Source organism: Quercus lobata, chromosome 7 (genome assembly GCF_001633185.2).
Source record: "Quercus lobata isolate SW786 chromosome 7, ValleyOak3.0 Primary Assembly, whole genome shotgun sequence".
Taxonomy (NCBI): domain Eukaryota; kingdom Viridiplantae; phylum Streptophyta; class Magnoliopsida; order Fagales; family Fagaceae; genus Quercus; species Quercus lobata.
Genome location: NC_044910.1, coordinates 37,247,686 through 37,259,461, shown reverse-complemented (window position 1 = coordinate 37,259,461; position 11,776 = coordinate 37,247,686). Strand labels below are relative to the sequence as shown.

Sequence of the window (11,776 nt, the reverse complement as noted above, 5' to 3'; positions counted from 1 at the left end):
GAAAAGGTGATGAGGTAGGATAGGTTTTCCTCACTTTATCCTGACTTAACCTACCTTGTCCCGCCCCAAATGGATAATACATATTTTATCTAACATATACTTTACTTATTTATTCATATAATATTGTAATTTTTGATTATATATATTTCATAGTTATAATATATATTTTTGATTCCTAGGCTGCAAGAGACAAAATTTTATTACTATCTTTAATTGTTTATACTTATTTCTTTTTATATATATATATTTTCTGTTTACATTTCATTTTTATCTCATTAATGTTGAAGTCATCTCATTAATATTAATCCAACCCGTCTCGAATTCAATGCACCAAGCTACCTACACTGTCATTTTTTTTTGTGGTTAAAGTCTAGACTCCAAACACATATGAAGTCAAACTCTTCACTATTTTTTACTTTTCAATTTTCAACTCGTACTGACTCTTTTCCTTCAGTTGCTTCTCTATCAATTGTTTCTCACCAAAAAAGAAAAGAAGAGAAAAAACTTCTCTATCAACCGCCTAAAAACTAAAATATTAAAAAAAGAAAAAGAAAACCCCAAAACGTTGAAAGTTGGTTGCCAGATTTCAATTCAACAAAGCAAAACCACCACCACCAACAAACGGCCAAACCAAACGTGTACAAACCAAAACCCCCCAGTCCCACACACACGCACACTCCTTTTCCCCCAAATTCTCACTTCTCCAACATTTCTTCTTCTGCGTTTTAGTGCTTATCCCACAGCCAGATCTGCCATCGAGATACCTCACCATGTGGCGCTCTCTCTGGCGATCCATCGATCGCTTTTCGCTCCAACACTTCAAGTAAGTTCCTAATAGTTTTCAAATTTTCGTTTCGTGCTATGAATTTTAATCTCCTAGAAATTCCATTCACATCACATGCAATAGATTTACGATTGAACTAATTGATTCCGAAACTAATTAGGTTTTATTAGAAAATTTAAGCTTTAGAACCATGATCAGCTTAATTATCAATGTACTAAATAGTATTTTCTGCGTGAATAACCAAATTAGCATTAGATTTCTAACTTATGACTTCTGCACCTGACTGATAAGAGCTTTTTATCATCATATCAAGATACCAATTAGTTTTTGGTATAGTTGATGATTGAAACTCAGATCACTTATTTGATGATAAAAGGTTTTACCAATTGAACTAACTGGAATCCACTCTAAGTCGATATCAAGGAAGAAATAGAATGGTTAACTATTTAGGCAAAAATGCAAAATCCACTGGCTATGTTTCACCAAAATTCATTTCAGTCCTCTATTTTTAAGTTTATTCAATTAAGGTTTTTACATCAACTTTTGTTATATGTTATGGTTAATTTTCCAAATTTCTAAATTAAAAAAAATTCAATTAATGATTGAAAAATATTTTCCAATTTTTTTTTTTTTTTTTCAAAAAATTGTAACAAATGTTGTGGTAAGGCTTTGATTGAATAAATTTGAAACTTAGAAGACTGAAATGGGCGAAAGCGAAGTTAGAGAATTGAAATGAATTTTGAAGAAACTTAGAGGTTGAGTTTTGTATTGTAGCCAATTATTTATGTTTGGGCATCGAGTATGATTCATTTAAGTGGTTTAGTTTAGGGCTTTTAAAAGCTTCAAGAAAAGGTCTATGATGTATTGATATCACTTTAGGTTAGTTTGCATTTTTTAAGAAAGAAATTTCACTTGGTAAAGAAGTTTATTTTCAATGTTATTATTTTTTTAAGGGTCCGGTTAATGTGTGCCCTAAGGGCACACATTAAGCTTTTTATTTTTGGAAACATTTTCTCGGTAATTGAAAAAGCTGTCATTACTTTTTCAATTCTCGAGAAAATTATTTCTAAAAATGGAAATTAATGTGTGCCCTAAGGGCACACATTAGTAAAATCCTTTTTTTAATGATTGTCGTTGTCGTTGTTGTTTTTGGGTACTATTACTAAGAGCTTGTTTGATCTTGTTGTGGATATAGATATGTAATCAATGAACTGCGGGGGATCAAAGTTGTACATAAGCATAACAGGGTAATTCAGTTGAATTTTTGATAATTTCATTTGATAATATGATATAACATGCGAAAATTCTTTTTTTGTATTAACTTGTCTTCACTCGATCTGTTCAATCCAGGAATTGGTAATAGATTTACTGCAGTCTATAGTTGAGATAGTCACATATGGCGATAGACAAGATCCGATGATATTCGAGTATGAATTAATAATGATTCAGCTTTCTCTACGAGGTTATGGTTCTGAGTATCTCGACAATGTTGTAATAGCTACTTTTAAAATATTGCAGATGTTTCATGGAATACCAAGTTTTAGCCGAATTTGTTCGTGTGCTAAAAATTGGCAAAAATGCAAGGATCGAGGCACCATTACTACAGTACCTAAGCATAATGATTCAAAATATGGATAGTGAGCATGCGATATGTAAGACCTTAGGTTCTATCCTTATCTCTCCTTTTTTTTCCTGTCCATAATCATGGATTTGGGCTTTTGAGAGGAGGATTATCAAAGCTATGATCAGGCTGAAAGGCTTTTTTTTTTCCTTTGTAAACAATGAGCCTGAAGCTTTTATTCCCCTTTTCTTCTCTTATCAAATGTTTATGTTGGCTTGTCCTATGACTACTGCTAATACAAATTTGTGATGCATTTTGTGGTTGCATGATGCAGATTACTGTTTAAGCAATGATTACATTAACAGCATCATAGAACATCAGTACGAATTTGATGTGGGAGATCTAGCTCCATATTATGTATCATTTTTAAGGTTTTAATCCTCTCTCTCTCTCTCGCTCTAACTGAATTTTGGTAAAATACTCGAGCTGCTTTACATTTAATCCCTTTTTTGCTGTGGTAATTTGTTTCAAATTGTTGAACAAGGAATGTTAACTTTTCTTCACTACTTTCCTGACCTTGTTGGTTCTTTCTTGAATCAGGGCAGTGAGCAGCAAAATAAACAGAGACACACTTTGCCTTCTTGTGAAGGTTCATGGGGTATGTTAAAGCTCATGCTTTGTTAGATATACTGTAATTACGGTTATGTATCATTTGCCTACTAAGGCCATGGCATATGCATTTTGGCATGAAAGGTTGTATGTTAAATCTTATCCTAAATATGGTTTTGTGATGGATGAGAAAATGCAATTATAGGGATTAAGGCATTTGATTATTATAATTTCAAGTCTAGAAAAAAAAAAGAAAGACTTTGGTTTGAGGCCATGTTGGGTAAAGTTTGTTAGGCTAGAACATGAACTTAGTGGTGTGCCATGTGTTCCCCATTTCTATTTCTTGCGCAGACATTCATTACCTTTTTTCTTTAGAGGCACATGATGCCATTCATAGGTTAAAGGCACATTATGCTTAATTATTATCTTTTAGGCCAGGTTAACTTTTTTTCCCCTAATTTATGGGAGGATGAAAATCACCACATTCAATAATAAATTGGCATGTTCTACCTCCACATGTTTGCGGTTTCTCTGTTGAATTAACTCAAAGAAGAAGTACAGGTTTTGACATGAGAACTGAATTATACAGTATCACAATTATTTGATCAGGAGTCTGAATTATATTTGTATGTGTCTGTCACTGTTCTTGCATGCATGCCTCAAATGCCATTGCTCTCTTTATATGTATTTGGTTTGGTTTTTCTTTTCTTTTCTTTTTTCCCTTCATTTATTTTGGAATCATGTCTCTCCAATTGCAGGATGCTGTAGTCTCATTTCCCCTGTATAATGAAGCTCTTAAGTTTGCTCGGCATGGGGAAAAGATGATTCAGACGGCTGTACGTGCATTAACTCTCAACATATACAATGGTATTGTGTCATTATCTTTTTCCATCTTCTCCAAGTAGAAGATATATGCCAAATATTGGATATAAGATACATTTGTGATATCTTGCAACAATATCATTTTGATTATGCAGTGAGCGATGATATGGTCTATCAATTTATAACAACTCCTCCAGTCTCCAATTACTTCTCAGACTTGGTTTGTAGATTGAAGGAGCAATGCGTTCATCTAGACACCCTTCTACATTCTAAAGAGTATGTTTCTCAAATTTTAAGAGAAATCTAGTCGTTTGGTAAATTATAGTTTGGCATGTTTAAATATCTATTTAAGGAAAAAAAATTGCTTGTCATTTATGCAGGGAAACATCCACTCGTGAGAGGAGAAATGAACTAGTTCTAGAAACTGATAAAATTGTAGATGATATTTACTACTTGAAAGACATACTAAGTGTCGGCGAGTATCGTTTGAATAGATTAATCTCACAAAATCTTTTCAGCTTGCTTGTTTTTCCTACATTGCTTCCATTACTGCAGTTAAGGCAGAATGATGTGAGATATCTTCCCCTTAACTCTTTCTCTCCGTATGATTTTTATGTATGATGTGTTCATTCAACACTATTTTTTGTATTTTCTCTAGGGGTCAAATATATCATCAGTCACTTCTCTGTACATAGTTTCTCGTCTTCTTCAAGTTGTCGATGGAAAAAGCATGGTAAATGCTGTGGCTGGTATTATTCTATATCCTTATATGACCTTAAGTGTGGGAGATGCTATGAAAGGGGACACAGTTGATGGCGTTTGTAATGCTAGTTCATTTCTAGACCATTTGAATGATATGGAAAAGAGGGTACGCTCTGGTCCCGAGTCTGAAGGAGCAGAAAACATCAAAAGCAACAATTTGTTTGGGCATTTGGCAGAGTACTTATCATCTAATTCTCAATTGATAAGTGGCCTTCAGAATGATGACTGTGTAGAAAGGTGGGTCCGTGATGAAAACTGATCTTTTACATTCAAGTAATCAAGCTCATATTCTTTGGAACTTTTAAAAGAGAACACCCTTATTTCACTGTTTCATTTTTTCCCCTGTTCTTTCCTTATTTTATTCCTGTGATACTCTTGGATGAATAATATTTAACTAATATTGTAGGAAATAAAAATCGATGAAATTAATTGATTATTTCTCAAAATAGGATGAATGTCTCTGACATATAGGTTATGGTTGCTGTTCAAAATTTGAATCTTAGCATGATTCCATCATTAGTTACTTTGGAAGATAATTCATTGCAAGTGCTAAACTTTTTTCCACCCAAAAGGTAGAATAATAGTTTTGTCATGGAGGTTTGCTGATTTTATTTGTATGCTGATTTCCTTTCCAAAATATTTAACTAAAGGATGATGGTAAAGTTCATCTAGAGAGCAATGCAGTGATATCAAGGTCATACTTATCTCTGATTGCAAAGCTCTTGAGAGCAATGCAATGTTAAGTGTTGAGCATAGCAAGTTAGTTGCTGTATGACCACTTTTTTTGTGTGTGAATAATTCCTCCCACTTCTGTGGCCCATATCTTCCATTGTATTATTTTGGTGTTAGTTTAGGGAGACTTTTAAGCTACTCAGGTAATTGAGTTTGACATCTGTGGCAAATAGCATCATGGGCTATGTTTGACATCTGGATGAAGAGCCTTTCATGCTAAGTTTGTTTTCCTTATTGTAGGAATGGTGAGAACTACCATGTATATTTATATTATTTATGAAAGTTTTAACTGTTGCAGGGGTGGGGTACTTGCACATATTTTTGCCGACAATAATCACAGTCTGCTGCTAGCATCTCTATTTTTATTGCTCATTTTAGCAGAAAGTAAAGGTATCCATTTATTACTTTGGAATGTGTAGTGTATTTGGCTTTCTCTCTTTTACTTTTTCATCTTTGTGCTGTTCATTTGTTTGTTTGTTTGTTTGTTTCATATGTGTGTTCTGTGTATGTGCAGATCTTGATTATTTGCTAGCTTCAATGATTGGGTTAAGCAGAATTCAGGATATAGTGGTAAGTATCAATACTGTATTACTGGGTGGATCAATTTTATTTTAATCTAAACATGTACCTGAATCAAGGTTTCTTTATCATCAATAATGATGGGATTTACTACCACTTTTCTCATTGTCCGCTACACTGGTCTTGTTGTCCTGCTCTTATTAGCCATGAGGAAATACTTCCAGTTATAGGAAATATAAAATATATTTCTTAACTAACCATTCTCTGTTCTATATGTGCTTACCTGAAAAAGTTGTAGAATTAGCCTCCATTTTTAACAATTCTATGTGCTTTTGAGATGATTTAGACCCAGAATCCTTTGATATTTTTCTTTAACAGTATTGGCATATTCATCTACAGAATCATGACTTGTCAGCTTCACAAGTAGTGGATGGAAGTCTTTTTGTGAAATTTATGCCCCAGGTATATGTTTGATTTAATAATTGTTGTGTTATTGTTTTAATTTTATATTAGGAATGCATTTCATTTTATTACTTTTTGGGGGTTTCAACTAGCTGATGTTGATTAAACTCTTAATGGTAACCTGGAATGTCCTGGTTCAGTATGGCTTTCAATTTCATTATGAATTTACATTTTCTTTTATTTTACAGATTTTAAATGCATTGTTGAAGATTTTAGCAAGCCAACCACCGTTGTCTGTACTAATACAATGGCATACAGGGTGGTTCTTGCGGAAGCTACTGATTTCTCAGATTTCTCAAGGGAAGACGGTGAATGATCTTAACTTTCACCTATTCAATGTAAGAATTTATCTGATCTGGTATACATTATGTTAATAAAAATTTATTTTTAATTGACTGCAACTTGTAAGTTTCTTTGTTTTTCCTGGTTGTGATATTTGAAGTACTTTTTCTTTTGAAACTTTGATAGAGTGATGGGTTTTCTGAAACTCACCCTGTCTTCATGATTTGCTTAGTTTCTACTCGTATGATTGTCATATTCCTTTAACTCAAGACACTTAAAATGTAATTCATATTTACATAATAATTTGATAAGATTGCTATATGCTCAACTATGCTTTAGGTGATTAAAAAGAAACATATTTATAAAATGAGTGTAGCTGAAATGAGAATGTTAAGATGGATAAGTGGAAATATATGGAAAGATAGGGTTTGAAATGAGAAAATTCGCTTAAAGATAGGGATAGCCCCCTATATAGATGAAAAGATGAGGGAGAGTTACTTAAGATGGTTTGGTCATGTTCAAAAGAGATTGACTAATTCACTAGTAAGAAAGAGCGAGTTGATCCAAGTTGAGGGAACCAAAAAAGGTAGAGGAAGACCAAAATTAGTAGAAGTAATAAAAAAGGACATGGCAATTAAGGGAGTAACAAAGAGTATGACTATAAATAGAGTAGAATGGAGGAAAACAATATATATGGCCAACCCTAACTAACTTGTTGAGGATCCATAGTTGTTTTTTCCAAAATTTTGGGACTAAGGCTTTGTTTGTTGTTATTGTATAATCTTCAGATTTAGGACTCAGTACTCAGGACTCAGGACTCATCTTGCATTTGGTTATCAATCATGGGAGTTTGTCACATGCTGAAATAAATAGAGAACATTGCCACATTCTTTTGCATTGATATTTTTCATGCAAATCACATGATTTTAGTGTCTCAAACTATCTAAAGTTCTATATTTTTTAGTTTTCATTGACAGACTTCATATGAGCAGTCTCGTGAACGCCTTCGTAAAGAACTTGATGGATGCTGGTTTGATTATATCCCGGATACTCTCAGAAATGAATGGCTAAGCTGTAAAACAGGTATTTATGATTTTATTTCCTTCATTTAGGAGCTGAATCTTTCCTTAGGAGGCAGTAGGGCATCAACTCTTAAGGGTTTGAGCAAATTGTGCCCCTTCAGGAGATTGTTGTAGTTAGCCCTGCTGCTTGGTGTCACCAAAGTTAGACCATAGTAAAAAAGAAGGGGAATATTTTTTTAAAATATATGTGATTGATTTCTTTAAAAAAAAAAAAAGTTTATGTGATTGATTTTATATATATTAATGTTGGATACAGCTCTTGAGGAATCATCCCAATTTAAAGATCCCTTTTTTGCGTTAGAGATTGCTGTCTGCCAACAAGATACTGATGGTATTGTACCTTTTATATTAATTGAAATTAATTGTTGTAATTATTTGAGTTTCTTCCTCTTATAAGACATTGTTCTTTTTTGGAGTAAACAAATATTATTTACGTATTGCAGGTGATGCCACTACTGTTTCTGCTTGGCAAAGGATGGTAGAAGCTGTGAAGGTCTTTAAAATTAAATCTTATTAAAAATTTATTTTGTTGAACACATTTTATTATATTTTTTTGAATTCAATATGCTAGAGGTGAATGACTCTGATTAGCCTGTTATAATGGGATTTGAGCTCATTTTGTCTTTTAATAGCCCTGTTAGTTTAGCATATAGATGTATTGAGAGAGAGAGAGAGAGAGAGAGATACAACCTTTTTCATCATCAAAAAAGAGAGTAGACACTACCTTTTGGTTTCTATTGGCTGAAATCTAATAATTGAACTTTTTTTGCCTTCTTCACTACAGATGTTAGCTTGAGTCTCAACTACCTATATTATTGGGTGTGTTGTATTGTATTGATGTTTGTCATTTAAGCAATTTATACATTGGGCAATCAATGAAATCTAGGTTTTATTTTTTTCTGCAACATTTAGTTTTGTTTAAAGGATGCCTTCTCAGTATAATTAGGGTTCTAAGCTATTTAATGTGGATGCCAATATGGGTCAGTTTTCAGTATGGCTACAAATTGTCTAACTCAACTTGGAGCAGAATGAATACTATGTGGGTGGGTTTGGTGTGCAGATGGTGTCCAACCTGGCAGAAATGTTGAAATTGTAGTGTTCTTAGTGTATAGATTATATTGACATGTTCTGTAGACGAAGAGAGTTTAGAAATGTCAATTAAATATTATTGATGTACTTTGACTGAATACTTGCCTAAGCACATTGTGTGTTGTCTTTTTCTATTCATGTTGTCTATAGCTTTATCTCTACAGCTAACATATTCCTTGTTAGAGATTGTCTTAGGTTGTATCAATTTAGGTTATAATTTTTGAACCTAAAAATTATTTTCTTGTACATAAATTCATGCTGATATGTTTGTCTGATTTCATTTGAATAATCTTTCTCTGTTACAAACATCTGCTTCTGTCTTTGTGATTGCATATCTAGTTTGCCGGTTGAACCCAAGCTCATACTTTGGAAGAACCTGTTTTCTGTTGTAAAGTTGTAATATGTTATATGTTATATACCACTGGGCACTGTTCATTCGTTATTTAAGTTTTCTGGGCTATTGTATATCTTATAATAATTTTGTGTTATAGGTTTTCATTCTCCATCTTCAGCTTAAGGCTGTTATTTTCAAAGGAAGCTTGCTTGAAAAACCTGTGCTGAACATGCCGAATGGTCCAACTGCTGATTCTGGAAGAGGTCATGCTTCGGATACCCCATCTGCAAGCTTTGGATCGGATGTTTCTTTAGGTGGGGCATCATTCCAGAAAAAATTCAGTTAGCTGTCTAACTATGCTCTAACTCCATACAACTTTTTCAGGCTCTGGAATCCCTTGCAGAATAGCATTTTCCAATGCAGGAATCAGGGATATCTACCTGATTCCAGTGGCAAGGGAAACAACTGGAAAATTGCTTCTCACAGAGAAACATCCCTTCCGCAGTCAACGAGGAGTTGTTATTGCTATTGCTCCATTGGCTGGCTTGAGTGTAAGTCCCAATACTGATAGACTTTGGTCAACATTCAGAGTGTTGTTGATGGTCTGACCACATGATTAAATTGATTTAAGTAAAGATGTTTACAATTATCAACTTTGGCCTTTCTTGGGCCGCATTTGGAGATGCTTGTTTTTTTTCTTCTTCTTTAAATTCTAAATTATATCAAGTAGGTTTACAGCTGGAGTGCTTGATTCTCTTGTGCTTTGCAATGCCAGCATTCAATTTTTACACATTGACTTTTGCCCGAAAAAATAAAATATAGATGGTTTACAGCAGAATTTTGCAATTACCTTATGTATCCGCTGTTCAATGAACTATGAAGGGTTAGATTGAAAAGGAGGGGGAGGAGGGAGGCAAAAAGAAAAACCATGTATTGTACTTAACAGGTGTCAATAAATCTGAGAGTCAAGAAATTTTGCGTTGTTAGTTATCACACATTTGCATGTTTATTTTATCATGACAATATCAATTGAAAAGGAATGGGAATGATTAGGTTAGGGCAATGCATTGTAGTTGTGCTCACTTCTGAAGATAATAATGCAGGACTAATGAGATGTGACTGTAGGTATGACAGATTTAAACAGTTCATGCAGTTGTTTATATGATGGATTGATCCAGAAGATACCTGCCAATAATGAGAGAAAGTTGGAGTGGTATTGGTGTGGCATTGGCCCGCTGATGCATAAGTTAGAAAATATGATCAAGGAAGGAAACTATTCACTGATTGTCTCATTCCTGTATTTGATTGGAGTCCTTTATATACAGCTGTTGTTATATTGCTATGGGAAGCTTCTTTGTTTTTAGACATCCTCCATCGTGGTAGTAATGGTTCTTAAGTAACGGGCATAACCGCTCTCATTATATCCATGATCTTGGTGGTGTGATCACTGATTTTAATGGGGTTTGACTATCTTTCCTGGATTTGGTGCTCGGGTGCTCACATGGGTTGACAGTCTTGGTTGGCAGGGATATCCTGGTTGTATAATTTGTATTCCCATTATTGATTTGAGCTATGAAGTGGCATCAATGGTCTTTCTGTAATTACAGCGTGTTCACTTTTCCCTTTATCATAAACAATTTGCAATTTTTTTGCTGCATGTTTTCTTTCAATTTTATCTCTTATTGAGGAAAAGGCTTAGTGAGGAGTTTAGCCAAAGATGTAAGGGGGTTCTACAAACTCATGATTCTCTTTTATAAATGTGTGTGTGTGTGTGTGTGTGTGTGTGAGTGCGTGCGCACGCGTGCGTGTCTGCGCTAGATCCCTATGTTTGATAATACATTCTGATGTAACATTTTTGTCACTTAATACAGCCGAAGATAGACAACGACCATCCTTCATGGTTGCATCTCCGAATCAGAGAGTTTGACCCAAAATTCAATACAAGTAAAGCTAGAAGCAACCACTTGAAGATGTCCAATCATGTTGCAGATGGGAAATGGACACTAGGTTTTCCCACTGCAAAAGCTTGTGAGGCAGCTCGGTTGTTGATACTCGAGGAAACTAGTAAACAAAGATCCTTTGTGGAAAGCATACTTGCTCCACTACTTCAGGATGATTATCTTGGAAATTTATCAGATGTTGAAGATGAGTGAAGCTCACATACGAGGTGTTGTAGCTTAGCTTACAGTTTTGTTATTTTGTTTTTGTGACATAGATAGGACGGCTCTGCACAGTAGTGGTTTCTGTCATCAAATGCATTAGTAGCTCCATAAAGACACTGTCCATTATTTTGTGTTATATTTTTAAGCATGTAGTAGTCGATTTCAATGTAAGATACAGAGATAATAGAAATATGTCCAAGTAACTTTCTAGCAGAAGGGAAACCAAAAAGGTGTCTTATACTTATTTTGTGTGCTTTATAAAGTATTGAGACCTGAAATGAGTAAACATGCTAGTAAATCTACCTTGTGAGTTGCTCGGTGAAGGTATGTTTTGAGTCCTAATTAACCTTATTTGCAGCTGTGATTTGTGAAGGATTGTCAAAACAAGAAATACGGTTTTGTTTGAAAAGGAGTGTGGACCCTTTGACCCGACCCTTGAAAACACACGAGGAAGAGGTGAGAGCGGATGTGGGGCGCAAGGATTTTTAGGAGCCTCCTCCCTCAGATTGGGTTGAGGTTAATGTTGATATGGGTTGGGTCTCAGGAAATGTCAGGCCTAGTTGCAGACTTGTCTAC

At 34.4% G+C, this 11,776-nt stretch overlaps 1 protein-coding gene across 2 annotated transcripts; it reads left to right on the top strand.

Moving 5' to 3' along the window:
- The first annotated feature begins 588 nt into the window (after positions 1 to 588).
- LOC115952593 (protein TRANSPARENT TESTA 9-like) lies at positions 589 to 11,505 on the top strand. 2 transcript variants are annotated; one of them, XM_031069766.1, is made up of 20 exons: positions 589 to 823; positions 1,980 to 2,031; positions 2,135 to 2,211; positions 2,303 to 2,436; positions 2,680 to 2,776; positions 2,946 to 3,003; positions 3,713 to 3,821; positions 3,932 to 4,052; positions 4,157 to 4,346; positions 4,435 to 4,775; positions 5,569 to 5,660; positions 5,785 to 5,840; positions 6,189 to 6,251; positions 6,440 to 6,589; positions 7,526 to 7,616; positions 7,872 to 7,946; positions 8,059 to 8,108; positions 9,196 to 9,352; positions 9,423 to 9,589; positions 10,910 to 11,505. In XM_031069766.1, the coding sequence occupies exons 1-20, from the start codon at positions 771 to 773 to the stop codon at positions 11,189 to 11,191; spliced, it is 2,415 nt and encodes an 804-aa protein (XP_030925626.1). In that variant the 5' UTR covers positions 589 to 770; the 3' UTR covers positions 11,192 to 11,505. The 2 variants fall into 2 exon arrangements, with proteins under 2 accessions (XP_030925626.1, XP_030925625.1); XM_031069765.1 differs by having other exon boundaries at positions 590 to 823; positions 7,511 to 7,616.
- Positions 11,506 to 11,776: the final 271 nt, after the last annotated feature.

What these genes read in the sequence shown, in the direction of transcription:
- LOC115952593 (XM_031069765.1), top strand. Translation starts at nt 771, where the DNA reads ATGTGGCGCTCTCTCTGGCGATCCATCGATCGCTTTTCGCTCCAACAC. An exon ending in TGCAGTTAAGGCAGAATGAT is followed by an intron (nt 4,347 to 4,434) that starts GTGAGATATCTT and finishes TATTTTCTCTAG; the next exon opens with GGGTCAAATATATCATCAGT. An exon ending in TTGTGAAATTTATGCCCCAG is followed by an intron (nt 6,252 to 6,439) that starts GTATATGTTTGA and finishes TTTATTTTACAG; the next exon opens with ATTTTAAATGCATTGTTGAA.